General features: G+C 54.5%; 6 protein-coding genes across 6 annotated transcripts; 2 read left to right on the top strand and 4 right to left on the bottom strand.

Moving 5' to 3' along the window:
* Window positions 1-622: 622 nt before the first annotated feature.
* On the top strand, window positions 623-5,851 carry UMAG_01229 (uncharacterized protein; the record flags this gene model as incomplete). Its single annotated transcript, XM_011388861.1, has 1 exon — window positions 623-5,851. The coding sequence occupies one exon, from the start codon at window positions 623-625 to the stop codon at window positions 5,849-5,851; it is 5,229 nt and encodes a 1,742-aa protein (XP_011387163.1).
* Window positions 5,852-6,317: 466 nt separating this feature from the next.
* On the bottom strand, window positions 6,318-8,324 carry UMAG_01228 (uncharacterized protein; the record flags this gene model as incomplete). Its single annotated transcript, XM_011388860.1, has 1 exon — window positions 6,318-8,324. One exon carries the CDS (start codon window positions 8,322-8,324, stop codon window positions 6,318-6,320), a length of 2,007 nt encoding a protein of 668 aa, XP_011387162.1.
* Window positions 8,325-9,182: 858 nt separating this feature from the next.
* UMAG_01227 (uncharacterized protein) lies at window positions 9,183-11,606 on the bottom strand (the record flags this gene model as incomplete). Its single annotated transcript, XM_011388859.1, has 1 exon — window positions 9,183-11,606. The coding sequence occupies one exon, from the start codon at window positions 11,604-11,606 to the stop codon at window positions 9,183-9,185; it is 2,424 nt and encodes an 807-aa protein (XP_011387161.1).
* Window positions 11,607-12,748: 1,142 nt separating this feature from the next.
* Window positions 12,749-13,288, bottom strand: UMAG_01226 (uncharacterized protein; the record flags this gene model as incomplete). The annotated part of the gene is made up of 2 exons (XM_011388858.1): window positions 12,749-12,932; window positions 13,065-13,288. 2 exons carry the CDS (start codon window positions 13,286-13,288, stop codon window positions 12,749-12,751), a joined length of 408 nt encoding a protein of 135 aa, XP_011387160.1.
* Window positions 13,289-13,824: 536 nt separating this feature from the next.
* On the top strand, window positions 13,825-15,966 carry UMAG_10595 (uncharacterized protein; the record flags this gene model as incomplete). Its single annotated transcript, XM_011389043.1, has 1 exon — window positions 13,825-15,966. The coding sequence occupies one exon, from the start codon at window positions 13,825-13,827 to the stop codon at window positions 15,964-15,966; it is 2,142 nt and encodes a 713-aa protein (XP_011387345.1).
* Window positions 15,967-16,197: 231 nt separating this feature from the next.
* Window positions 16,198-17,562, bottom strand: UMAG_01224 (MADS-box-containing transcription factor; the record flags this gene model as incomplete). Its single annotated transcript, XM_011388857.1, has 1 exon — window positions 16,198-17,562. One exon carries the CDS (start codon window positions 17,560-17,562, stop codon window positions 16,198-16,200), a length of 1,365 nt encoding a protein of 454 aa, XP_011387159.1.
* Window positions 17,563-19,517: the final 1,955 nt, after the last annotated feature.

The raw sequence follows: 19,517 nt of genomic DNA, 5'->3' as shown, positions 1-19,517 counted from the left end.
AGCAGACATCCTTGAAGCAGACAGCTGTTCAGTCCAGAATCTGAACCGTTCGTCTTCGCAAGCCCCACCATCAGCCAGTCGGCGAGCGGTGATCAGTGACTGCAGACTCGCTCACGACGAATCACCAATTTTTTTTTGTTTTTTTTTTTGATAAATAGGTTTCTGGCGTGACAGTCACAGAGTCGAGAGTCGTGAGTCGTAATTCGTGATTCATAATTCTGATTGATTGGTTCACACTGAATTTTGACAAGATGCACAGCAGCAACACGCACAGAAGAGACTGTGTTCGTGCATGCTCCACGCTACCTCTCTCCTAAACTACTTGACTTAAGTTATGCTTTCTGTCCCTTCACACTTTCACTTTGCCCAAAGAATTCACGATTCACGATTCGCGATTTGTCCAACAACGCCTCGTGCCTTCCGGCTTACTCGTAACTGTTACGTGTCACAACGGCATCGTACCACCAACCTGACACACTCGAGCCTTTCTGCATCACCAATCACAGGGCTCTGCTATCGCCATAGCTTTCCAATCGTCGATTCGCGATCATCCCTCGCCTGTAGCGAAGTTCCATGATCGTCCTTTTGACGGCAAGCTGCAGCATGAGCACGCTAGTCTGACATGGCCCCCATCCCTCCCCAGCCCGCTTTACCGCCCAGCATGGTCAGTCCTCTCCCATCCTCTTCTTCTATTGCTATCAGCGCTGATGCGCCCTCATCTCTGCACCAACCCCATCAACCACCTCTACGTGCACGCTTGCATGCTCTGCTACAACACTCCCATTCGCACTCGGGCTCGAGTCCTGCCCTGTCTCCCACTTCTGATACCCCCAGCCAGCATCTAACAGACGCAGAGCCGCTTTCGAGCTCCACTTCAATAGAGAGCGATGGTCGTACCGCTCCATCATCTAAGCTTGTCGCCTCGACCGCCAAGGCTAGCTCACCCAGAGGCGCCCTCAATGTTCTATCAAAGTCAGTCACATCATCCATGTCCAACAACGTGTCTCACTCGGCCTTGCCGCCTTCATCCAGGCTAGCAGCTTTACCTCGCTCCGTGACTGCGCCCGAACTCGACAAAGTCATAGCCTCGGCTCGACTCTCTGACTCAAATTCTGCAGGCCCTTCCAGAACATCCAGTCTCGATCGCTCTCAACTTCCGTCAGGGTACAACGTGGGTGTTGAGCACAGCAAAACGCTACAGGCTCATGATCATCAACCGCGTCAGCGTCCATCCATCAAGGTCCGCATCATCACCTGGAATATGCACGACAGCGTCCCCAAAGGCGACCTTGAAGTCTTGTTAGGCAAAGCCGGCCAGTACATAGCACCTGACTCTGACTGGGACGTAAGCCACGACAGCGCCGATGATGAGCAAGTTTCATCACACTCCCAGCGCAGTCAATACCGAGGTCAATATGTCGTAGGTCAGGAGCACGTGCCTAGAGCGGATCGTATTCCGCCTCTCCCACACGACGACTCGCACCCTTACCATCTCTTAGTCATAGCAGGTCAAGAGTGTCCGTGGGGAGATGGAAAACGCCTAGCAACCAGCGTCGGCATGGCTGGTGAGCTCGGCGACTTTGGCAAACAGAAGAAGCGCGCTGCCAAAGAAAAGTCCAAGCCATTCAAATCCAAGGAAAAGCAGAGGTCTGGCGATAGTGACACCCTACCCAATCCTGCCGACGCGTCCAAGCCGCTTCATTCGAGCAACGATGAGGCTCCCTCTTCACCTCAGATCAGAGACGCTCCTCAACTGCCATCGGATGATAACAGCTTTCCCTTCTTTTCTGGCCCCCTCTCCTCGGCGCTTCCCGGCCAGCCGCTTGCCTCGCCCATGATCGGCGGCAGCTCCATGCCTGGCTTTGGAGGTAGCACAGTTGACCTCCACCAGGATGACAAGCTTGTCCCATGGAACATTGGCGGAAAAGGGTGGAGCGACCTCTGCGAGGACTGGCTCGTTCGCAACCATCATGCCAAAAAGGACAAGGAAAAGTCGTTCATCAGCGGTGCTCGTCTCGCTCGGGCATTATCGCAGTCCGCCTCCAGAAAAGATTTCGCACACTCTCGCGAATCCTTGGCTCTGACCGACAATCTACAAAATGTGCCTCCCCAATCCTTTTCGGCAGCTGTGACGCCGGAACTCTCTCGCGCCGCAAGTCCTATCGGCATTCCTACGAGCATTAGTCTGCCGGGCACGCCAAATCAGAGCACTTTTGAAGGCTTTGGCTCATTCTTAGATGCTCCGGCGATTTTGCCCTCGGAGCCCTCCACCAGCGCCGAGAAACGCAAACGTCTTGTGCCTAGGCTCAACCTCAACCGCGTTGACCTCGTCAAGAAGTCATCAGCTTCCGGCCGCTCGAGCCCCGCCAACATCACTGATACCGAATGTGTAGCATCGCCTATGCTGCTTTCGCCCTCGACGACCGTTCCCAAGATTGGGCCGCAGCTGTCGAATGAATTGCACTCGATCGAACAGCCTGCACAAGCCGCCGAGCCAATTACTTCGAACGCCTCGACGAGCGCAGGAGCGCATCTGACCGTCCCTGTCACCCCTGCTCTGAGTTGCATGAATTCGTCGAACACCCTTTCCAGACTAGCGGTGTGCACGGATCCCATGTCGCGCTCCGTCTTGCCCGCGGCTACCGAGGTCCACGTCGAACCTCCAACACCATCACGCTCTCCATCTCCGTATCCTAACGCCCCTGCTCCTACTGGCATTGGCAGTCAACTTCCACGCGACTCTGCAGTGCCTTTCGTCCCAACCAATACCACTGGCGAGGCTGGCGTCCTGCCCAAGGCACCCGACAGGGTGTTTGCAGACTCCACACCAAAATCGCTCGGTCCGTACGAGTTGGTGATAAAGGAGCGCATGATGGGTTGCTACATGGCTGTCTACGTCTGGCGTGGTTGCAAAGACCGAGTTCGTGGCGCTTCGCGCTCGCACGTCAAGTCTGGCCTTCTTGCAGGTCGCGTTGGTAACAAGGGTGGTGTGGGTATCTCGCTCAAGCTCGGCAACACAAGGTTGCTGTTTGTCAATGCGCATCTGGCAGCGCACGAAGACAAAGTCGCGCTTCGATTGGCAAACGTAGCCAAGATCAAGGCAGCACTCAAGGTTGACTCCTTCTTGCCAGCAGACGACCCACGGTCCCGGCTTGAGGACATCACTGAGCAGTTTGACCATACCTTCTGGTTCGGCGACCTCAACTTTCGCATCGACATTTCGCGTCAGCACGCCGACTGGCTCATGATGAACAAAAAGTATGATCAGGCGCTCGCCTTTGATCAACTTGGCAAAGTGCTCAAGGAGGGCGATGCTTTCAAAGGGTTTAAGGAGGCTCCGATTGAATTCCCGCCGACCTACAAGTACGACGTGCTCAAGACGCTCAAGATCAAGCGAACCAAGACGCAGACTTTGATTCGAAGCGCGATTGACGTTCCCGGAGCATCGTCTTCTGGCGCTGCTACAGTCAAATCCGCTACCTCTGAAACCTCGGCGATCCCTCTGGGCGAAAGCGTCATCCCAGAGGAAAGCCCTGTCTGCTTTGGTGCAGCTGAAACGCAACTAGAAGAAGCGGGGGATGTCAGTGTGCCCTACGCAACAAGTGCGCTTGACACCGATGAATGCTCGAAGTTAGGCGAAGCAAGATTCGACGCTGGTGCACGTGCTGCTTCGCCCAACGTCGCTGATGAAAGCATTGCGGCATCGACGGAGGCGCAGGACCCCGACCGATCCGACGAAGACCGATACTCGATCGCATCTTCTTCAGTGTTTGGCTCAATGGGATCCTCTTCGGGCTTTGCACGCCCTTACCCGCGGCAGGAGGCATGCCTGGCACCGGCTGTGGATCCTGCGCTCGTGCGTGAGCGCGAGCTTGAGCTGCAAAGGCAGCGACAACTAGCCGAGAACACAAGCGCTGCGCAAGGGCCACGTTTCTTCTCTCAAGGAGCTGCTATCAAAGCCAAGTTCAAGATTATGGACATGGTGCGCAGTGCCACTAGCACGAACCTGAAAGACAAGCTCAGCAGCGCTGTGTCTTCAGACAGCCATCAGGGAGGTCGGAAGAAATGGCTCAACGTCTTGACCGACTCGCCCAAGAAGTCAGCTATGCCCACCTCAGCCTCGAGCGACAACTATTCAATCGTGGACTCGATCGGCTCGGTGCCCTCACCGGGGACAGAGTTGTCCATGTCTGTGCCTGACGGCGATGATTCTTATTACGCGGGAGGACGGAGAGGCAGCTTACTGTCATCGGACAGTCGCCCAAGCAGTGCCGGTCATGGCGAGATAGCAATCTTGCGCCACGTGTTGAGCAGAGATGGGCAGGTCCTGTCGAGCGACCAGGAGAACGAGAGCGGTGCATCGATGGCTGTCAAGGCTAATCCGCGCCGCTCGTCATTGCAGATGGCAAAGGCGACTACATTGGCAGCAGCCAAAGCGCACAGGGATGCCAAGTATCCGCATCTGACTGGCGCCACTGCTGAGCAGATCGACTTCCTCGAAGCACAGCCGTACGACACGAGCGCTAAGCAGCGAGTCCCTTCGTGGTGCGATCGAGTGCTGTTCCGGTCTACTGTGCCGCTAGATGACGACGACGAAGACGCAGCAGACGATCCACACAATCACAGGTACAGTGCGCATGAGACCAGATTGGGATCACGCGTCGGCAGCGCGCTTTCCCATGCGCTGATCACACCACTGCGGCATGCAGCCGAGCGCCGTCACAACGCGCATCTCCAGAGGAGCACTTCTAGTGGACTCATAGCTGCAGTAGCCGGCGGCTCAAGTATCGCATTTGCCGACGATCAGATGGTGCCGACTGAAGCGGGTACTAAGGAACCAGCGAAGCGCAAAGCAAGTGCGCCACGCAGTGAGAAGCACGACAGTGCGGCCCGTGCTGCATCTCAGCCAGCAAGGTGGAGCCCGAAAGCAGAGACACGAACGCTAGCAGGAGTCGAACGTACACGTCCGCCACATCTCCTGCAACGCTTCCTACATGCTGGTCGACGTCGGCATCAAGCTAAGGCGCTGAGTCCCAGCCTCGCGTTTCCAGATCTCACCCACGACCCACAAGGTACGATTCAATGGGTAGTGAAGAACAACAGCAGTGTCGATCTGATGTGCACATCGACGAGTCTGGGACTTGAAAGTGGAGCGGGGCTTGGCTTCGCAGGATTGGACGGGATGCGAGCTGCAGTGAGCACGGTGGATCTGCCGAGTCAGGTGGAAGAGAGGCATAGCAGATTTGATGGTATTGCTAGGCTAGTCGCGCCCACGTTGGGAGCCACATGCGAGGTGCAGCCACGAGTGGTGATTCCACAGAGGCAGTCGAGCACGTCCAAGACCACGTCGCCGGTGCTCATGTCATCGGGATGGTCCACGTCAGCGTGTTCGACAAAGGCGACTGGGTCTCGTGCTGCGTTGGCGCCGGTCGAGGTTCCCGGACCTCGCGTTCGCTCGGCTTGCGCCAGTGCAGCTTCCGAAAAACCGGTGTTGCCTCCCGCTCCCACACGATCAGGACCGCCATTGGCGCGCGCGTCTCGGACGCTCTCGTCATCGTCAGCAGACAAAGGCGGATGGATAGACAGCCTCTCGTCCCATCTGCCGGCATTCTTTGCCCCGGCTTTCTCGGCTTTGCGATCGCATCGATACGCCAGCCAGTCGATCGATGCTACCGAGTTGCACGAAAACAGCGATCACGACGCTCTACAGACCGAACCTCCGCTCTTGGGACCCAAGAAAGGCCACATTGAGTGTCTGCTCTACAAATCACTCGATGATCGTGAGATGCGCATTTTGCAAGGCAGATCCGACCACCGACCCGTCATCTTTGTTGGCGCTATCGGCATCTGATTGCGAATCCGCGTCCAAGCACGAATCTTGATTTCCAGCTGAGCGCAGGCTCGAATTCTCGTACTCGTCACTCGTGACTGTTTTGGACAGTGACTATATTCAACGTGCTGCAATCACCAATCACCAACCACGAATCACCAATCGTGAATGGGAATGTGGATGCTCGGTTTGAGCAACACGCCTGTGTTCATGTCGTTGGAAGGCGAACGGATTCGTGACCACATCGAGCGTGCAAGAGTCAAATGTGTGTGCAGAGAGGATCAGGCGAGCACGCGAACAGCACTCTTGGCGTGTGAACGAACAAGGTACGTGATAGTGGGAGAGTATTTACTTTTGTTTACAAGAGCGATGGGGTTTAGAAGAGGGAGGGGAGAAAGGATGAGTGCGAAGGAAACCGAGTTGTTCGCAGACGGAATCGGCGGAATAGAGCGGAGGGGGAAGAGTGACGAGCACGGACGCACCGAGCTTAGGCGGTCACAGAGGGTTGAGGCTTGCTGCTACCCCAAGCGCCGGCTGGTGCGGGAGCCGACTTGTTGACGGATGACCTACCGGCACCGCCGGATCTTTGCGAGAAAGCGGGTGGACCAGCCTTGACTCCAGCAGCCCAAGCATTCTTGACTTTCTTATCCTTTGCATCCTTTGCCTCGGCAGCCGCCGCCGCAGCCTCATCCTGCACCTGCTTGCTCACAATCGGCAACGGCTTGGCCTGAATGTTGTTCAATACATCATGCATCCTAGTACCGTTCCTCAAGAACCAATCGCCATACCTCCTACCCACCCTGGACTCGGCAATATGAACCATATCGGTATCGATGACAAAGTCCAAATCGCTCGTATTCACCACTTGGCCGTGCAGAAGCGAACCACTGCTCCACTTGAGCGATCGCGTCGAGTTTTTCATGACCATCATCATCTCGACGAGTTCCTCCTCGTCGATTTCGAGGAATGAAGCCAACTTGTCCGTTCCGAGCGTCGTGTACAGACGCAGGAACGATCGAACGTTGGCGTTGGAAAGCTGCGTCTTGACGTCGGAAAGGAAGACGCGCAACTGGTGCTGCGTGGGGTCCGGGAAGACCGCTTTTTGCTTGTACTCGACGAGCGCCTCCTCGTCGTGGTACGCCGGCGAATTAGCCGTGATGAACTTGGGACACGCATAGATGAACAGCTCCTCGAACGCCGCCAACCCCTCAGCTCCGGGACGCGTCATCTTGCTGAATTGGTCACCGTACTTGTCGCGCATCTGCGTCTGGATGTTCTCGTCCAAGCGCGTCGGACAGAGCGCACACGCCATGGACAAGAGCGCGTACATGCGATCGGCGGTCTTGTTGATCTGGTCGTACTGGTACGATCGCGTGTGGTACTGACGCAGACGCATGATGAAAACCAGGATGTGCGTGAAGCTCTTGATGCAGTCAGGGTAGCGACGCAGCATGAGGTAGGCGAAACCGACATAGTAGTACGCGGTAACGTGGCACGCAGTTACGCGGTTGATCAGGCCCGACTTTTTGTTGAGTTCGATGTGGTCGAGCATCTTGAGCGCGAGCGTGTAGTCGCCAAGCAAAACGTGCACGCGAAGCAGACCGATGATAGAAAAGTATCCGAGCATGCGGTACAGAGGCTTGGAGCCAAACTCGCCAGCTACCTCGTCCGGATCCTCGCCCTTGCTAGCCGCCACCAGCTGCTCAGTGATGCGCGACTTCTGGATGAGTGAGTACAGCACGTTGAGAACCGAGTAGCTGCTCCACACACCTCCGTCCTGCAGCAGCGCAATCTCGTCTTCGCTCTTGTTCGACACTTTGTTCCTCCACTGCGAGAAGCTCTGGAACTGGTAGATGAACTCGTCAATGATATCCCACAGCCACTGCGCAGGCAGCTCGAGCTGGACGGGTCCATCGCTGTTGAGAACAAAGTTGAAAAAGTCGCAGTAGTTGTCGTACGAATGGAAGCGATCCTCACCGTCCGGGCTGAGACGAGAGTAAACGTGACGGTACCAAAGCTCTCGGTACAGAGTCAGGAACTTCTGATCGTCGTTGACAAGCGGAGCGATGGTCTCGGCTTCAGGCCACTCGGATCGCGCGTAGAACTTGTCGGTGAGTCGGTTCCACGTTCCTTCATAAGCATTGCTAATGTCCTGTACGTTGTTGATTTGCACCGCCTGGTTGAAAAGGACAACGTACTTGCGGATCTGGTCGGGAACAGCGGCGAGAGCAGCAGCTTGCGCTTGCTGCTGAGCTTGGGCGTGCGCGGCAGCCAGCGCAGCGGCCTGAGCCTCGTCGACCTCAGCGCCAGCCTCACCGGCAAACGCAGCAGAGTAGTCGCCTACAACCAGATCCACATCGTCACCTAGCTCCTCCTCATCACCAAACTCTTCTTCTCCACCGAAAAGCTGTCGCTGCTGTTGCTGCTGGTACTGCTGCTGTTGGTTGAAAGCAGCGCCGTTGGATTGGCCCTGCTGGGATGCGTCTGCAACCATTCTGTGCGTTGGATGCGTTCGTCTATGCAGAGCTTCTTCGATGAGATCAAAAGAAGCTTGCTAGGGATGAGAACAAATGTGGTCGCTATCCAAGAAGATCACGCTACGCGAACCAAGGTCAGAAAAGTCACTCACGACTGAGTCTCGCAGACGTTTCGAAGACCAAAAAAGCCTGACACCGCTCAGCTACAGAGTCTTGTCAGGAAGAAACAAACCACGAGTGCCAGCCTTACTTGTCTCAAGCCCAACGCGCGCGGCTGCTTCTAGCTCTCTCTTCCATTTCTCCTCTCTGGATGCCCTACAGCCTCGAAAAAAAAAACAAAAGACACTCGTGACTGGCTTTCTATTTTATCGTACAGCTTTTTTGTATATACAAATTGCGAAGCTAGGACATTATTATATATTATAATTTCAGCTCCGTTGCTCAGGTACGAATTCAAAGCTGCACCGTCTTATTACAATCATCTAAGACGATCTTACAGATTTCCGATACACTGCTCTCGTCCGGAAAAGAGCCACAGCAGGGCATTCCGTGTGCATCTAAAATTCATTCGTGATTCACGATTGCAACGCCATCAAAGCACAAAGGGTTACATCAGATACCGTTGCAGCACGCAGAACATCAATCGTGAATCGTGAATAATGATAAAACACATGACGCACACTCTCACAGGACACACAAACGGACACGGACCGCATCCCAGCGTGCACACACGCAAATGGTGCGATCTACAAGAGTATCCTAATTCCAGCAACGAAGCGTACTTGGCCGCTTCTCCTGGGAGCCTCGCTAAGAAAGGGGCTCGTTTCTGTCCTACTTGTACATTAGCTAACGTTGAACGGCCAAGCTGGTGACTGTTACTGGTAACCTCGATTATCGAAAAACGCGCTCGGGGGTTGTTGGTGATGTTGCTGCTGCGCTTGTTGCTGATGCGTCTGATGCATGCGAACGCCACCGCCGTTGAGTAGCGGACTGAGATGCGATTGGTGGCGTTGATCGTCGAGCAATCCGGAACTCGAAGTGCTCAAGCCCGTTTGTCCCGGATCTGACGAAAGGTAGTTTGAGTTGTGATGGTGGTTGCTGTGGTGTCCATACGATTGGTGGTGTGATAGCGCCTGCTGTGCAGCAGCGGTGGTATAGTTTGATTGGCCGAACAGCGATGGGCCCGGCGCAGCTGTTTGACTTGCCCACGCATTGTGTGTCTGATCCTGCTGATGCGTGTTGTGGTGCTGGGTGTGCTGTGGCGGTGCCATATGCTGACTGTGCGAGGCGTGCTGCCGAGACGCTTGCAGTGCGTCGGACGATGTGGCAGATGCGATGGTGCTCGAATCGTTGCTGTAGCCGCCCGAGTAGTCGGCAAGCGTAGCTCCACGTCCACTATGCACTGCTTCCAGACCTGAGGACGACAACGAAGCTTGCTGCGCTTGCAACGACGAGCCGGTGAGATCGTCACCGCTGGGTCCAGCCATGGAATTGCGCTGACTCGGCGCTTGTCGAAAGCGGGTCGGTGTGTCGTCCAGATCCGCCTGATCCGCTTTGCGCCGCTGCACGCCAGCTTTAGCGTTCTTGTTTCCACCAGGACCGTTGGCGGTAGCAGCGTTGTTGGCCTTGCGCGCCGAAGAGATGCTCGAGTCTCCACTTCGTAAACTCCGATCCGCATCTGCCAAGGCCGACGATGAGCTGCTTGCGCTTAAATTCAACATGCTCGTGCTCCTCGTGTTGTCCATGCTGCGCGGCGTACTCTCGTTTGGCTCCTGATGAGAGTTGCTGCCGCGCGCCTCCTTTTTGCGGTGCAAATTAGCTTCGTCGATTGCATTGTCAATGATCTGCTGCAGCAGCTGCCTTGCTTTCCAGTGCTCCTCACAGTCGCCCAATTCGGGATGATCGTTCTCGAGACGATTGACGGCTGCCTGGACTCGATCCTCTGGCTGCTTTGCCAGACGCACTTCTTGCAATAGCCACTCCTGGTACAACTTTCGACCCGTTTTGCGAACGTTTAGATAATGTTCTGGTCGGATCTCTAGGAACTCTTTGAGAGGCAAACGCCCGAGCGTGGCCATGGATCTTTTGGTCTGTTCGCGATGTGCGCGTCGCGCTTGTTGCATGGTGCGGTATTTGACGTTGCGCGACTGACTACCGGGTGGAGGATGCCATGTACGGTTGAGCCAGCCTTTCCATTCACCCAGCGATGCTTCTGGATTAACTTTACGTGCACTATCATTGTTGGCACCTGCTGCGGATGTAGAGAGACGCTTGAGGTTGGCAGGGGTTTGATGGCCCGAGGTGGAAACTTCAGCCGAAATGTCGAGCGGATCGTCTGGAAACACAGGACTGGGCAGGCGACTTCGGAGCATATCGTTGGTGTCTTGGCTTGACTGCTGTTGCTGAGACGCTTGCTGGAAACCCTGTGGTTGAGACTGAAGATGCAGCGGCTGCTGCTGCTGTTGCTGTTGTTGTTGTTGCTGCTGATGCTGCGGTTGCGGTTGCGATTGCTGTTGTTGCGGTTGCTGTTGTTGCGGTTGCTGCAGTTGCAGTTGCTGTGAAGGCCGACCGGCAGCTGCAGAGAGGCTGCTGTTGACAGCGGAAGCGGGAGTTGGAGAGGAACCTCTCAGTGTGCTGCCAAAAGTTCTATCGAGGGTCGATGCTGCAGGATCGAGGATGCTGCGAAAGTTGTTGGAAGGAGCATTTTGATAGGCTTGGCCCTGTCGAGAATCGGAGCGAGTTGCAATGTTGCCAGAGGCCTGTGCGACGTTATTAGCAGCGAATGAAGGCGTGTTCTGATTGCCGTTGACGCGTGTACGATTGAGATCGACAGCATTGTTGGCAGGACTGGCATCTGGTCTGACAACTTGAGCACCGAACGCGGTGGGCGCAACAGGCGCAGAGGAGGTAGCATTGATGTTGCGTGCAGCGCTGTCAGCAGAGGTGAGGTTGATCTGTGAAATCTCGATGAGGCGAGAAGTGAGCGAGACAAGGGATGCGAGCTGGGTCCCCATCAAGGAGAGTTGGCTGGAGACCTGGGAGCTCATGGCGTTGATGGCATGTACCACGTCTGCATTCGAAGATAGGGATGCGTTTTGAGGTGCAAGCTGTGAAGGCGCAAGCTGTGGTGTTTGGGATGGTTGCTGCTGCACGTCCTGCTGAGCTGGATTACCCATACGGGGAGCGAGGCGCGGATCGACCGCGGTAGAGAGGCGATTGATAGGCGGCGACGATGGGGACCATCGAGGATGTGCCTGAGCTGTGTAGCCGTGATAGTCCTGTCTCGAGAGGCGCGACATAGCGGCGGATCAGATCCACTGTCGGATCTGAGGATCGTGACCAGGTCGCAGTGCTTGGATACGACGTCGATGTGATCTCCGAGAGACGATACTTTCCAGAAAATCCAGAGCAATCACGGCTGATGGCGTATGTCCGGCGTAAATGCAGACAGATGAGCACCGCAACGAGGGACAACGAGAGACTGCGAAGCTGTGCAGACAAAGATGATTGACCTGTGGAAAGGCTGAAGTTTGCTCGACTTTCAAGCTTCACGGAGAATATGGATGCTTTGCTTTGCGCTTGGATGCTGGCGTTGGACAGACGTTGCGAGCTGCGCGGCGTGCTAAGGTCGGTGTGTTTGGTTGCTAATCTTGGATAGCGGCGGCAAAGGATCGATCTCAGACGCGTGAATGGGGCGCAACCGGAAGATCATCAAAGACGAGGAGGCTGGAAGGCTGTTTGACAGATATGCGTGGTTGCACAGATATGCCCGGCGACGAACGCGCCACGAGGATGTTGCGACAGATGGCAGGCTGTACAAAGTAAGCGTGGCGTGGGCGTGGCGTACTCGCAAAAGACGCGAAGCAATTGCAGCCCTGGTGACGGAGAGGGTCCGTATAGGATGGACAATCAACGGTCGGCCTCGTCCTTGTTCTGTGCTTATGCTGTAGTGGAAGATGATGTCGAAGTGGGGAAACCCTATGAAAGAATGAACAAAATGAACTAAACGTGAGAGTCAGCGTAGCTGATGTTCTCCTGTAACTTATCTGGTTGCTCGAATCCCGCGCTGTTTTTTTTAGCAACTGATCCTGGGTCGCTTGCTTGCTTGCTTGCTTGCTTGCTTGCTTGCTTTCCTTGCTTGCTTTGCTCGCAGAATCGGCTGAACGGAGAAACGAAAAGAATTCATGTAAAGTACAAAGTCGCGAGTAACTTGGATTGATGATTATCACAGTTGTACCACTGGCGAGCAGGCAGAGGAATTAGTGTGGCGCCGTGTATTAATAATTTCCAAACCCACGACTTACGAATTACGAATCACGAATGCTTTGACCAGCTGCCACGAAGGATGAATCAAACAATTTCACGATTGGGCGCTCGACGCGTCTCTGGGTTTTTTTTATTTTTGCGGTTTCTATCTCCTGGAAACTCTCAGTTGGGCGGTTCACGGTTGTGCTAAGTGCTTTTTGGGTTGGCCCGAATCAGCTGCGATCTTGGCAAAGGAAGAAGCATTGGTGGGGGGATCCGCGCCTGGTGTGAGAATGAATGGTCTTGAAACCATCCTCAAAGCAAATGGAAACCGAAGCGCTACGCCGTGGATTCGACACGTTGTAGCGGAGTGAGCGACGCTGTGCGCCCAACACAGCTCCCATCGTGAATCTGCCAAGCGAATTGCGACGCCTGCATTTCGTCGCAAGTTGTTCGCGACAAGTTTGTCCTGTATGGCCTCTGTAATTCGGTCAGTCTCCAAAGGGACCTACCACCCTGGTTGATCTGTTCCACTTTGTCGCAATTGAATCGCCTGCGCAGTTTCTTCCCGGATGACACCAAGATCGGGCTCGGACAGCTTGATCCTGACTGTCACAGCATGGTCTAGCTTAGATGTGAGTCCACAATCACGAATGCACATCCAAGACCCAACTTCAACCGAGTTGGTAAAAATCCGGGTCTCGCGCGTCAGCTTGTACCATTGGCGGTGTAACATTGTCACAATTTCCACCGTGCCAACTTCGTGAGTTCACTCTTCGTGCTTCGTGCTTCACAAGTGAGACGTGAAGCTTACCATTCGTGATTCGTGATTGCGATGTGGAGCGCGTCGCTTTCGCGTGTTGTGCACGGCAGCAGCCTTGAAACGTGAAGTTGATTATGCGTGTGCTTTTATGGCAGCAGTCTTTGACTCACAATCAAGATGGTGTGGAGGTTTAGCAACAAGCACAAAGTCGTGAGTTGCATAATCGTGAATCCTGAATCGTGAAATGTTAGCACTCGTTCCAAAGGCTGATTATCGAGCAAGCTGTGCACGCTCAAGCACTCTCCAAGTCTTCTCCCAGTCGTGAATCACGAATTATCCAGCTCTACCTACCTGACCAATTTCGTTGAGCTCACATCCCTCTCTTTGCCTGTGGTCATACAACGCACTCATCGCCAAGGGTACAAACACCGCACAAATAAGGCCATCGAACCGGACTCACAACAGGACCTTGATTCCAGCTCCTCGCAGCCGTCAAGCTCGCTCGTATCATGGTAGCTCTCGGGATGCGACCGACCTACGTTGGGCAGCTGACAAGCTGCTCTTCCACGATGCGGCGATTGGAATCAACGAGGGACCGTATGCTGTCTCGCACCATGGCTCCATCATTGCATCGAAGCGTTGGTGGCATTCGGACACTTGGCATCCGAAGCTCTCGTCCTCAGCCAGAGATTGCCATCTCGGACCTACTTTCGAATTCAGCTGCAGCTCAAGGCATCAGAGCCGCCTTGCCCAACTCGCTCGCACGTACCGTGCAATCCGAAGCGGCTGTTGGTCGCTCTTGGTTCCGCTCCTCCTCGGCTTCACAGCGCGCATCATCTTTATCGGACAACTCTGACGGTCAAGCTGGCGAGCCGAGGGTTGCTCGCAAGCAGCGTGGTCGGCGCTGGCTCAGACGATCAGGCATGCTTGTAGCAGCCTTAGGCGTTGTCTATATCGTCGATGAATACATCAATGCGCGAACCGCGCAACGTAACTTGTTGACCGCCTGGACTGGCCTCCAGATCGCCATGGATTACAAGCTCAACTTTGACCGCAACTCGCTCGAATCCATCAACGCGCTCCACGAACGATGCGCAGACAAGCTTATGTATGTCTGCGAAAAAAACCAGGGTCTGTACGTCAAGCTCGGCCAGGCGATCGGCTGTCAAGCAGCCATCCTTCCCAAACCATATCATCAGTTGACAAAGTTGTTCGATAACGCTGAGCGCCTGCCGTACGAACAAGTTCGCAAGGTGCTGATCGACGAATTGGGTGCAGATCCCAAAGAGGTGTTTGCCGAATTTGACGAGGTCCCTGTTGCAGCTGCCAGCGTCGCGCAGGTGCACAGGGCTCGTCTCAAACCTCCACCGGGCTCGGCACCGGGAACGCTCGGGCCAGAGGTAGCAGTCAAGGTGCAACGACCCAACATTCGCAAGTACGCCAAATGGGATCTGTGGTCCTTCCGAGTCTTGCTCAAGCTCTATGAACGAATTTTCGAGCTGCCACTCTCCTTCTCGGGACAATACATTTCGGATCAGATCGAGCAAGAGACGTTTTTCGATCGTGAGCTCGCCAATTCGCTCCGTGCCAAAACGGCTATCGAAACCGATCCGGTAGGCTTGGTGCGCAGGACTTGCTATGTACCTCAGTTCTACAAGCAATTCTGCACACCGAGAGTGCTTGTGATGGAGTGGATCGGTAACACGTGTCGCATGACCGACCGCGACAAGCTCGACGAGTGGGGCTTGTCGGCTAAGCAAGTATCTCGATCCGTCTGCGAGGCGTTTGCAAGTCAGATTTTTCAGCACGGCTTTGTGCAAGCAGATGGTCATCCTTCCAACGTGCTGGTTCGGCAGCATCCTAACGGCAAAAAGGGCCAACACCAAGTGGTGCTCATCGACCATGGTCTGTATGTAGAGCTGAGCGAAGATTTCCGTCGCAAATACGCTCAGCTTTGGAAGGCCATCTTCACGCTCGATCTCAAGACACTCGACGAGATTACTGTGAGCTGGGGTATGGGTCAAGGATCATCCGAGCTGTTCGCTTCGGCTACTTTGCTTCGACCATGGAGCAAGCCCAAAAGCAAAGACGAGGCCAACAAGCTGGGAGAACATGCTCCCAAGACGGATCTCGAATTACAGCGGGAGATAAAGGACAAGCTCAAGATCTTCCTCGAACATACGGAATTGTTGCCGAAAGAGCTGCTCTTTGTGAGTCGATCAATGCGCATCATCCAAGCCAACAATCAGGTCCTCGGTTCGCCGGTGAACCGACTCAACATCCTCGCCAAGCACGCCGCCGCCGCGCTCATCAGCAGCACCGACACGCCCAGTCTGTATCGCGTATTCAGACCAATTCGATCCAACACAGCGCTTAAAGACACTTCAATTGGACAACGTTTCTCTACGTGGATCAAGGATCGATTCGACTTTGTACGTTTTCGATCAACGCTCCTCGTCCTCGATCTGGCGTTCATCGGCTCCGCCATCTCACACTGGCTCAGCTACTTTGCCAGAGCTCCGGCGTCGGCCTTGATGGGGAAAACTGATCCCAACAAGCGAGGCTTCGAAGACGATCTCGAGCAAAGTATACGCCAGATGGCCAGGGACGAGTTTGGCGTCCAACTCGACGAGGGCGCATTCCTTGGCTGATACGTACGCAAACCCATAGATAGACCACTTTGATGCGCGCAGTTGCAGATGCATGCGCCGCGCTTTGTTCTGTGCATATCGTGCGGTGGTGAAACGAGCGTGATAAGATTTATGTGTGCAATACAGAAACGAGTAGAAGCTAGACGATGACCCGATGACCGGCAAGAGAACATGACAAGCTCGCGCAATGGAGGGGGGTATACACGAATCCAATTTTCGATCCTGAACATCCTACCAAGCGGGTCTGGGAGCCTGAATCTCCTGCGGTTGCATGGCGGCCAACTGCTGTGGATTAAAGTGACCGAAATGCTGGGTTGCGTATCCAAACTGTACTGAGGACTGCTGCTGCTGCTGCTGCTGCGATTGCTGCTGTGATGATTGCTGCTGCCCCGGCTGCTGTTGCTGTTGATGATGTTGATGGTGGTTGGAAGGATCAAACATCTGGTTGGGGTTGGGAGACATGGTCTGGGCCCAAACAGCTTGATTGTCAATTGACAGTCCGCCCGCTTGGCCAAAACCGAGATCGGGGTTGGCTGCCGAATTGGGGACGTCGCCATAAAAGCCAGCAGCGGTGTAGTTGGGGAAATCAGCAGAAGGGACGTGTGTGTACTGTTGCTGTTGCTGTTGCTGCTGTCGATGTTGGTGCTGATGATGTTGGTGCTGATGATGCTGATGTACGGCATCGTCGGAGAAGCTCTGATGCATCGCAGGTGGCGGAGGCATGGGATGCGCGTCGTTGGACGTGTTCGAGCTCGAGGCTGGTGCGTTTCCGGCAGTATTCTTACGAGGTCGACCCCGACCGCGTTTGACTGTTGCTAGCTGCGAGCCAGAGGTAGCATCCTCTTCGCCACCACCGATGCCAGGCGCAGCACCGGCGACGGAAGTGGACGCGCTCGACGACTTGCTCGTGGATGCGGTGCGAGGACGTTTGCGAGGTTGCACGGCACGCTTGTTGGAGCTAGCCTGTGATTCGGATGGAGAAAAGGCATCGTCTGCCTCACTTGGCTCGTCGCCCGAGTGGTCCTCGCCTCCGCTCTCTCCGCCACCGTTGGGTGGATCGGGAGCATTCAAGCAAGCCTGAATCAGGTTGCGTCCTTCGGCTTGCGTCACGAGCGCTTGCAACTTGGGCGTGGTAAATGTATACACCAGACCCGTCTGCGAGACAACGAGCAAGAGCACCTGAGTTCCCGTCAAGGTGGCCAGCTCGTATGCCTTTTTCATGATACCCGCCTTGCGCTTGCTGAACGTGATGTGTCGGCGAGCATCGTCTTCGATAAACTCGATCTTGATCTTGCGACGACCCGTCTTGAGATCGCGCTCGCCTTTGGCTTCGGAGCGCGCACGCTTACCCTTTTTGCCTTTGCCTTTGCCATCTTCGGAATCGCCATCGTCGTCGTCGCCTTCCTCGTCGTCTTCGTCCTCTTGATTCTCATAGTCGGCAGAAGCGGCAAAGCCAGCAGTGAGGTCGAAATTGGCCGAGAGGTCTTTTGAGGAAGAAGCAAGTTGAACGGTGCCAAAGGGTGTGTCATAGACTGGGCTGTTACTAGAGGAACCTGCTTGACGCACGCCAACAATGCCGGCGGATAAGGTCGACATTCTGTGCAGGTGGGCTCGTGGTTGTTATTAGGGTAGATTGGATGCAAAGGCGGTCCCGAGTATATGCGCAAAGGTGTGGAGCCGATGGCGAAAGCGCAGATACCAGTATAGTAATTATGTCTGAGCGGCAGCGTGTAGATATGATATAGAAGGTGGTACGACAATACGAGGGCAGCGGTAGAGAGGTCGACGAAACGAAGCAAGCCAGTGTCGGCTAAGGTCTGAAGAAGAGACCTGTCTTGCTGGCTGCCAGTCCTGGGATCCAAGTCAGAGGAGAGCGTGTGTGTTGTGAACCAACACTGACGGTGACTGGCAACTGTTTGCTCTCTGGAAGCGGTAACTTCCTTTCGGCAAGTCGAGAGACTCACGGCTGGAAGCCAACACCCACCGCCTCCGCCTTGGCCTCCCTTCTCGTTCTCGCTCACCGTACTGACCGAACCAAAACAAAGCTGGCTGTTCGGCTTGTGGCTGTCGTCTTTGCGTGTTTGCCACTCTGTGTGACGCTCGTGACTTGTGGCTGGGCACTTGACATCGCTACCGCGCCGTGTTCACCAGAGGCTGTCAGACTTGCAGGTTGGCGCTTGGCCAATTTCAAGTTTTTGAAACGATCTGCCCCCTTAGCTTTGGCTGATCTGATACAACCATATGATTTAGGCGGATTGAATTTGGATTACAGCTCGCATGAATCATCAATCAGGATGGAATTGTGTACTTACAAACTATACATATCTTTGAATATCTATTCAAATGCCAAGTAAAGTCCATTACACCGAAATGCCCAAGCTACTGTTGCACACTCGGCGCGCGCGTCAAGAATGTAACTTAGGCCACAAACACGATATGCCGCTTGGGGGAGCATCGGAAATTGATGCAGCCGATGCGCCCGATCTACAGTCCCTGCCCATCTGTGCGACTTGCACCGCAACGATCGTTGGTAAGCAAGGCTTTGATACGAACCGCGTAGACTTGTCTGTATCCATCGTGCATCATGACTCGATCAATGGCGGACCAAAGGCGTATCAAAGAGTAAGACATGACAAAGCCATCTTTGAGCTGCATCGACGTCACCGTAGACCGCAGCCTTCTTGTTCTAGAAAAAAAAAACCCCTCCTCTATGCTTTGTCATTTCTCTCGAGGTAGGCGACGAACGATCTTCGTGAATAATCGTGAATATGGCGATGCTAACGTAGTCTTCTGCTTGGTCTTCTAGTGTATAACCAAACCCTTGCTCCACCGATTTTCTTAGGGGGGATAAACTTTTCGACTCGTGAAACATACGAATAAGTTACATCCATCTCCGGACCGTACCAGCCAGGGCCAACCAGGGCTATGGCATTCATGATTATTCACGATTGACGTATGTGAGAGCGAGATCGCCTGAGACACATGTGACAGATTTGGATCACTTGAAGCTTAACCGCCGTACCAAAAAGAGATCTAGACAACCAATCACGAATCGGACTTGGGTTGCAATCTTGAACTGGATATCTTCTTCTCGTTCAGGTCCGACCTTGCATCGCGAAAATCACCAATAGACGCCGCTCACCCTGCGTGTGGAGTGCATTACGCCTTGTCCTGCCCTGTTCTGCTCTGTCCTCCCCTGCTCAGCCGAGCTGACTATAGTACTTACATGAACTGTGCCGCCGTAAGCGTAGCTAAAGTCGTGTGCGTCCCTGAGCTGCCTACTCCCACCATCTTCAACCAAGTTGTCTGCGCATCTTACATCGCTGTCCATCAAGCCACGCTCACCTGGATCGCCTGTCGAAAATAAGCACGTCGAATTTTCACCGCTCGTCCATAGAGAAAAACGTAGTTGGTGGACAGTGTCAGCCGCACAGCCATCATCTTCTTATCGCGCAGCCCGCAGCCGCCGCTCCACACGCTGGCGTCACTTGTACGAGCGCTTCTGCTCTCTGCTCTAACCATCAACACGTCTGTTGACGCAATCACGTATC

The sequence above is a fragment of the Mycosarcoma maydis genome, chromosome 2 (assembly GCF_000328475.2).
Source record: "Mycosarcoma maydis chromosome 2, whole genome shotgun sequence".
NCBI classification, from domain to species: Eukaryota; Fungi; Basidiomycota; class Ustilaginomycetes; order Ustilaginales; genus Mycosarcoma; species Mycosarcoma maydis.
This window is presented reverse-complemented; position numbering and strand designations above follow the sequence as displayed.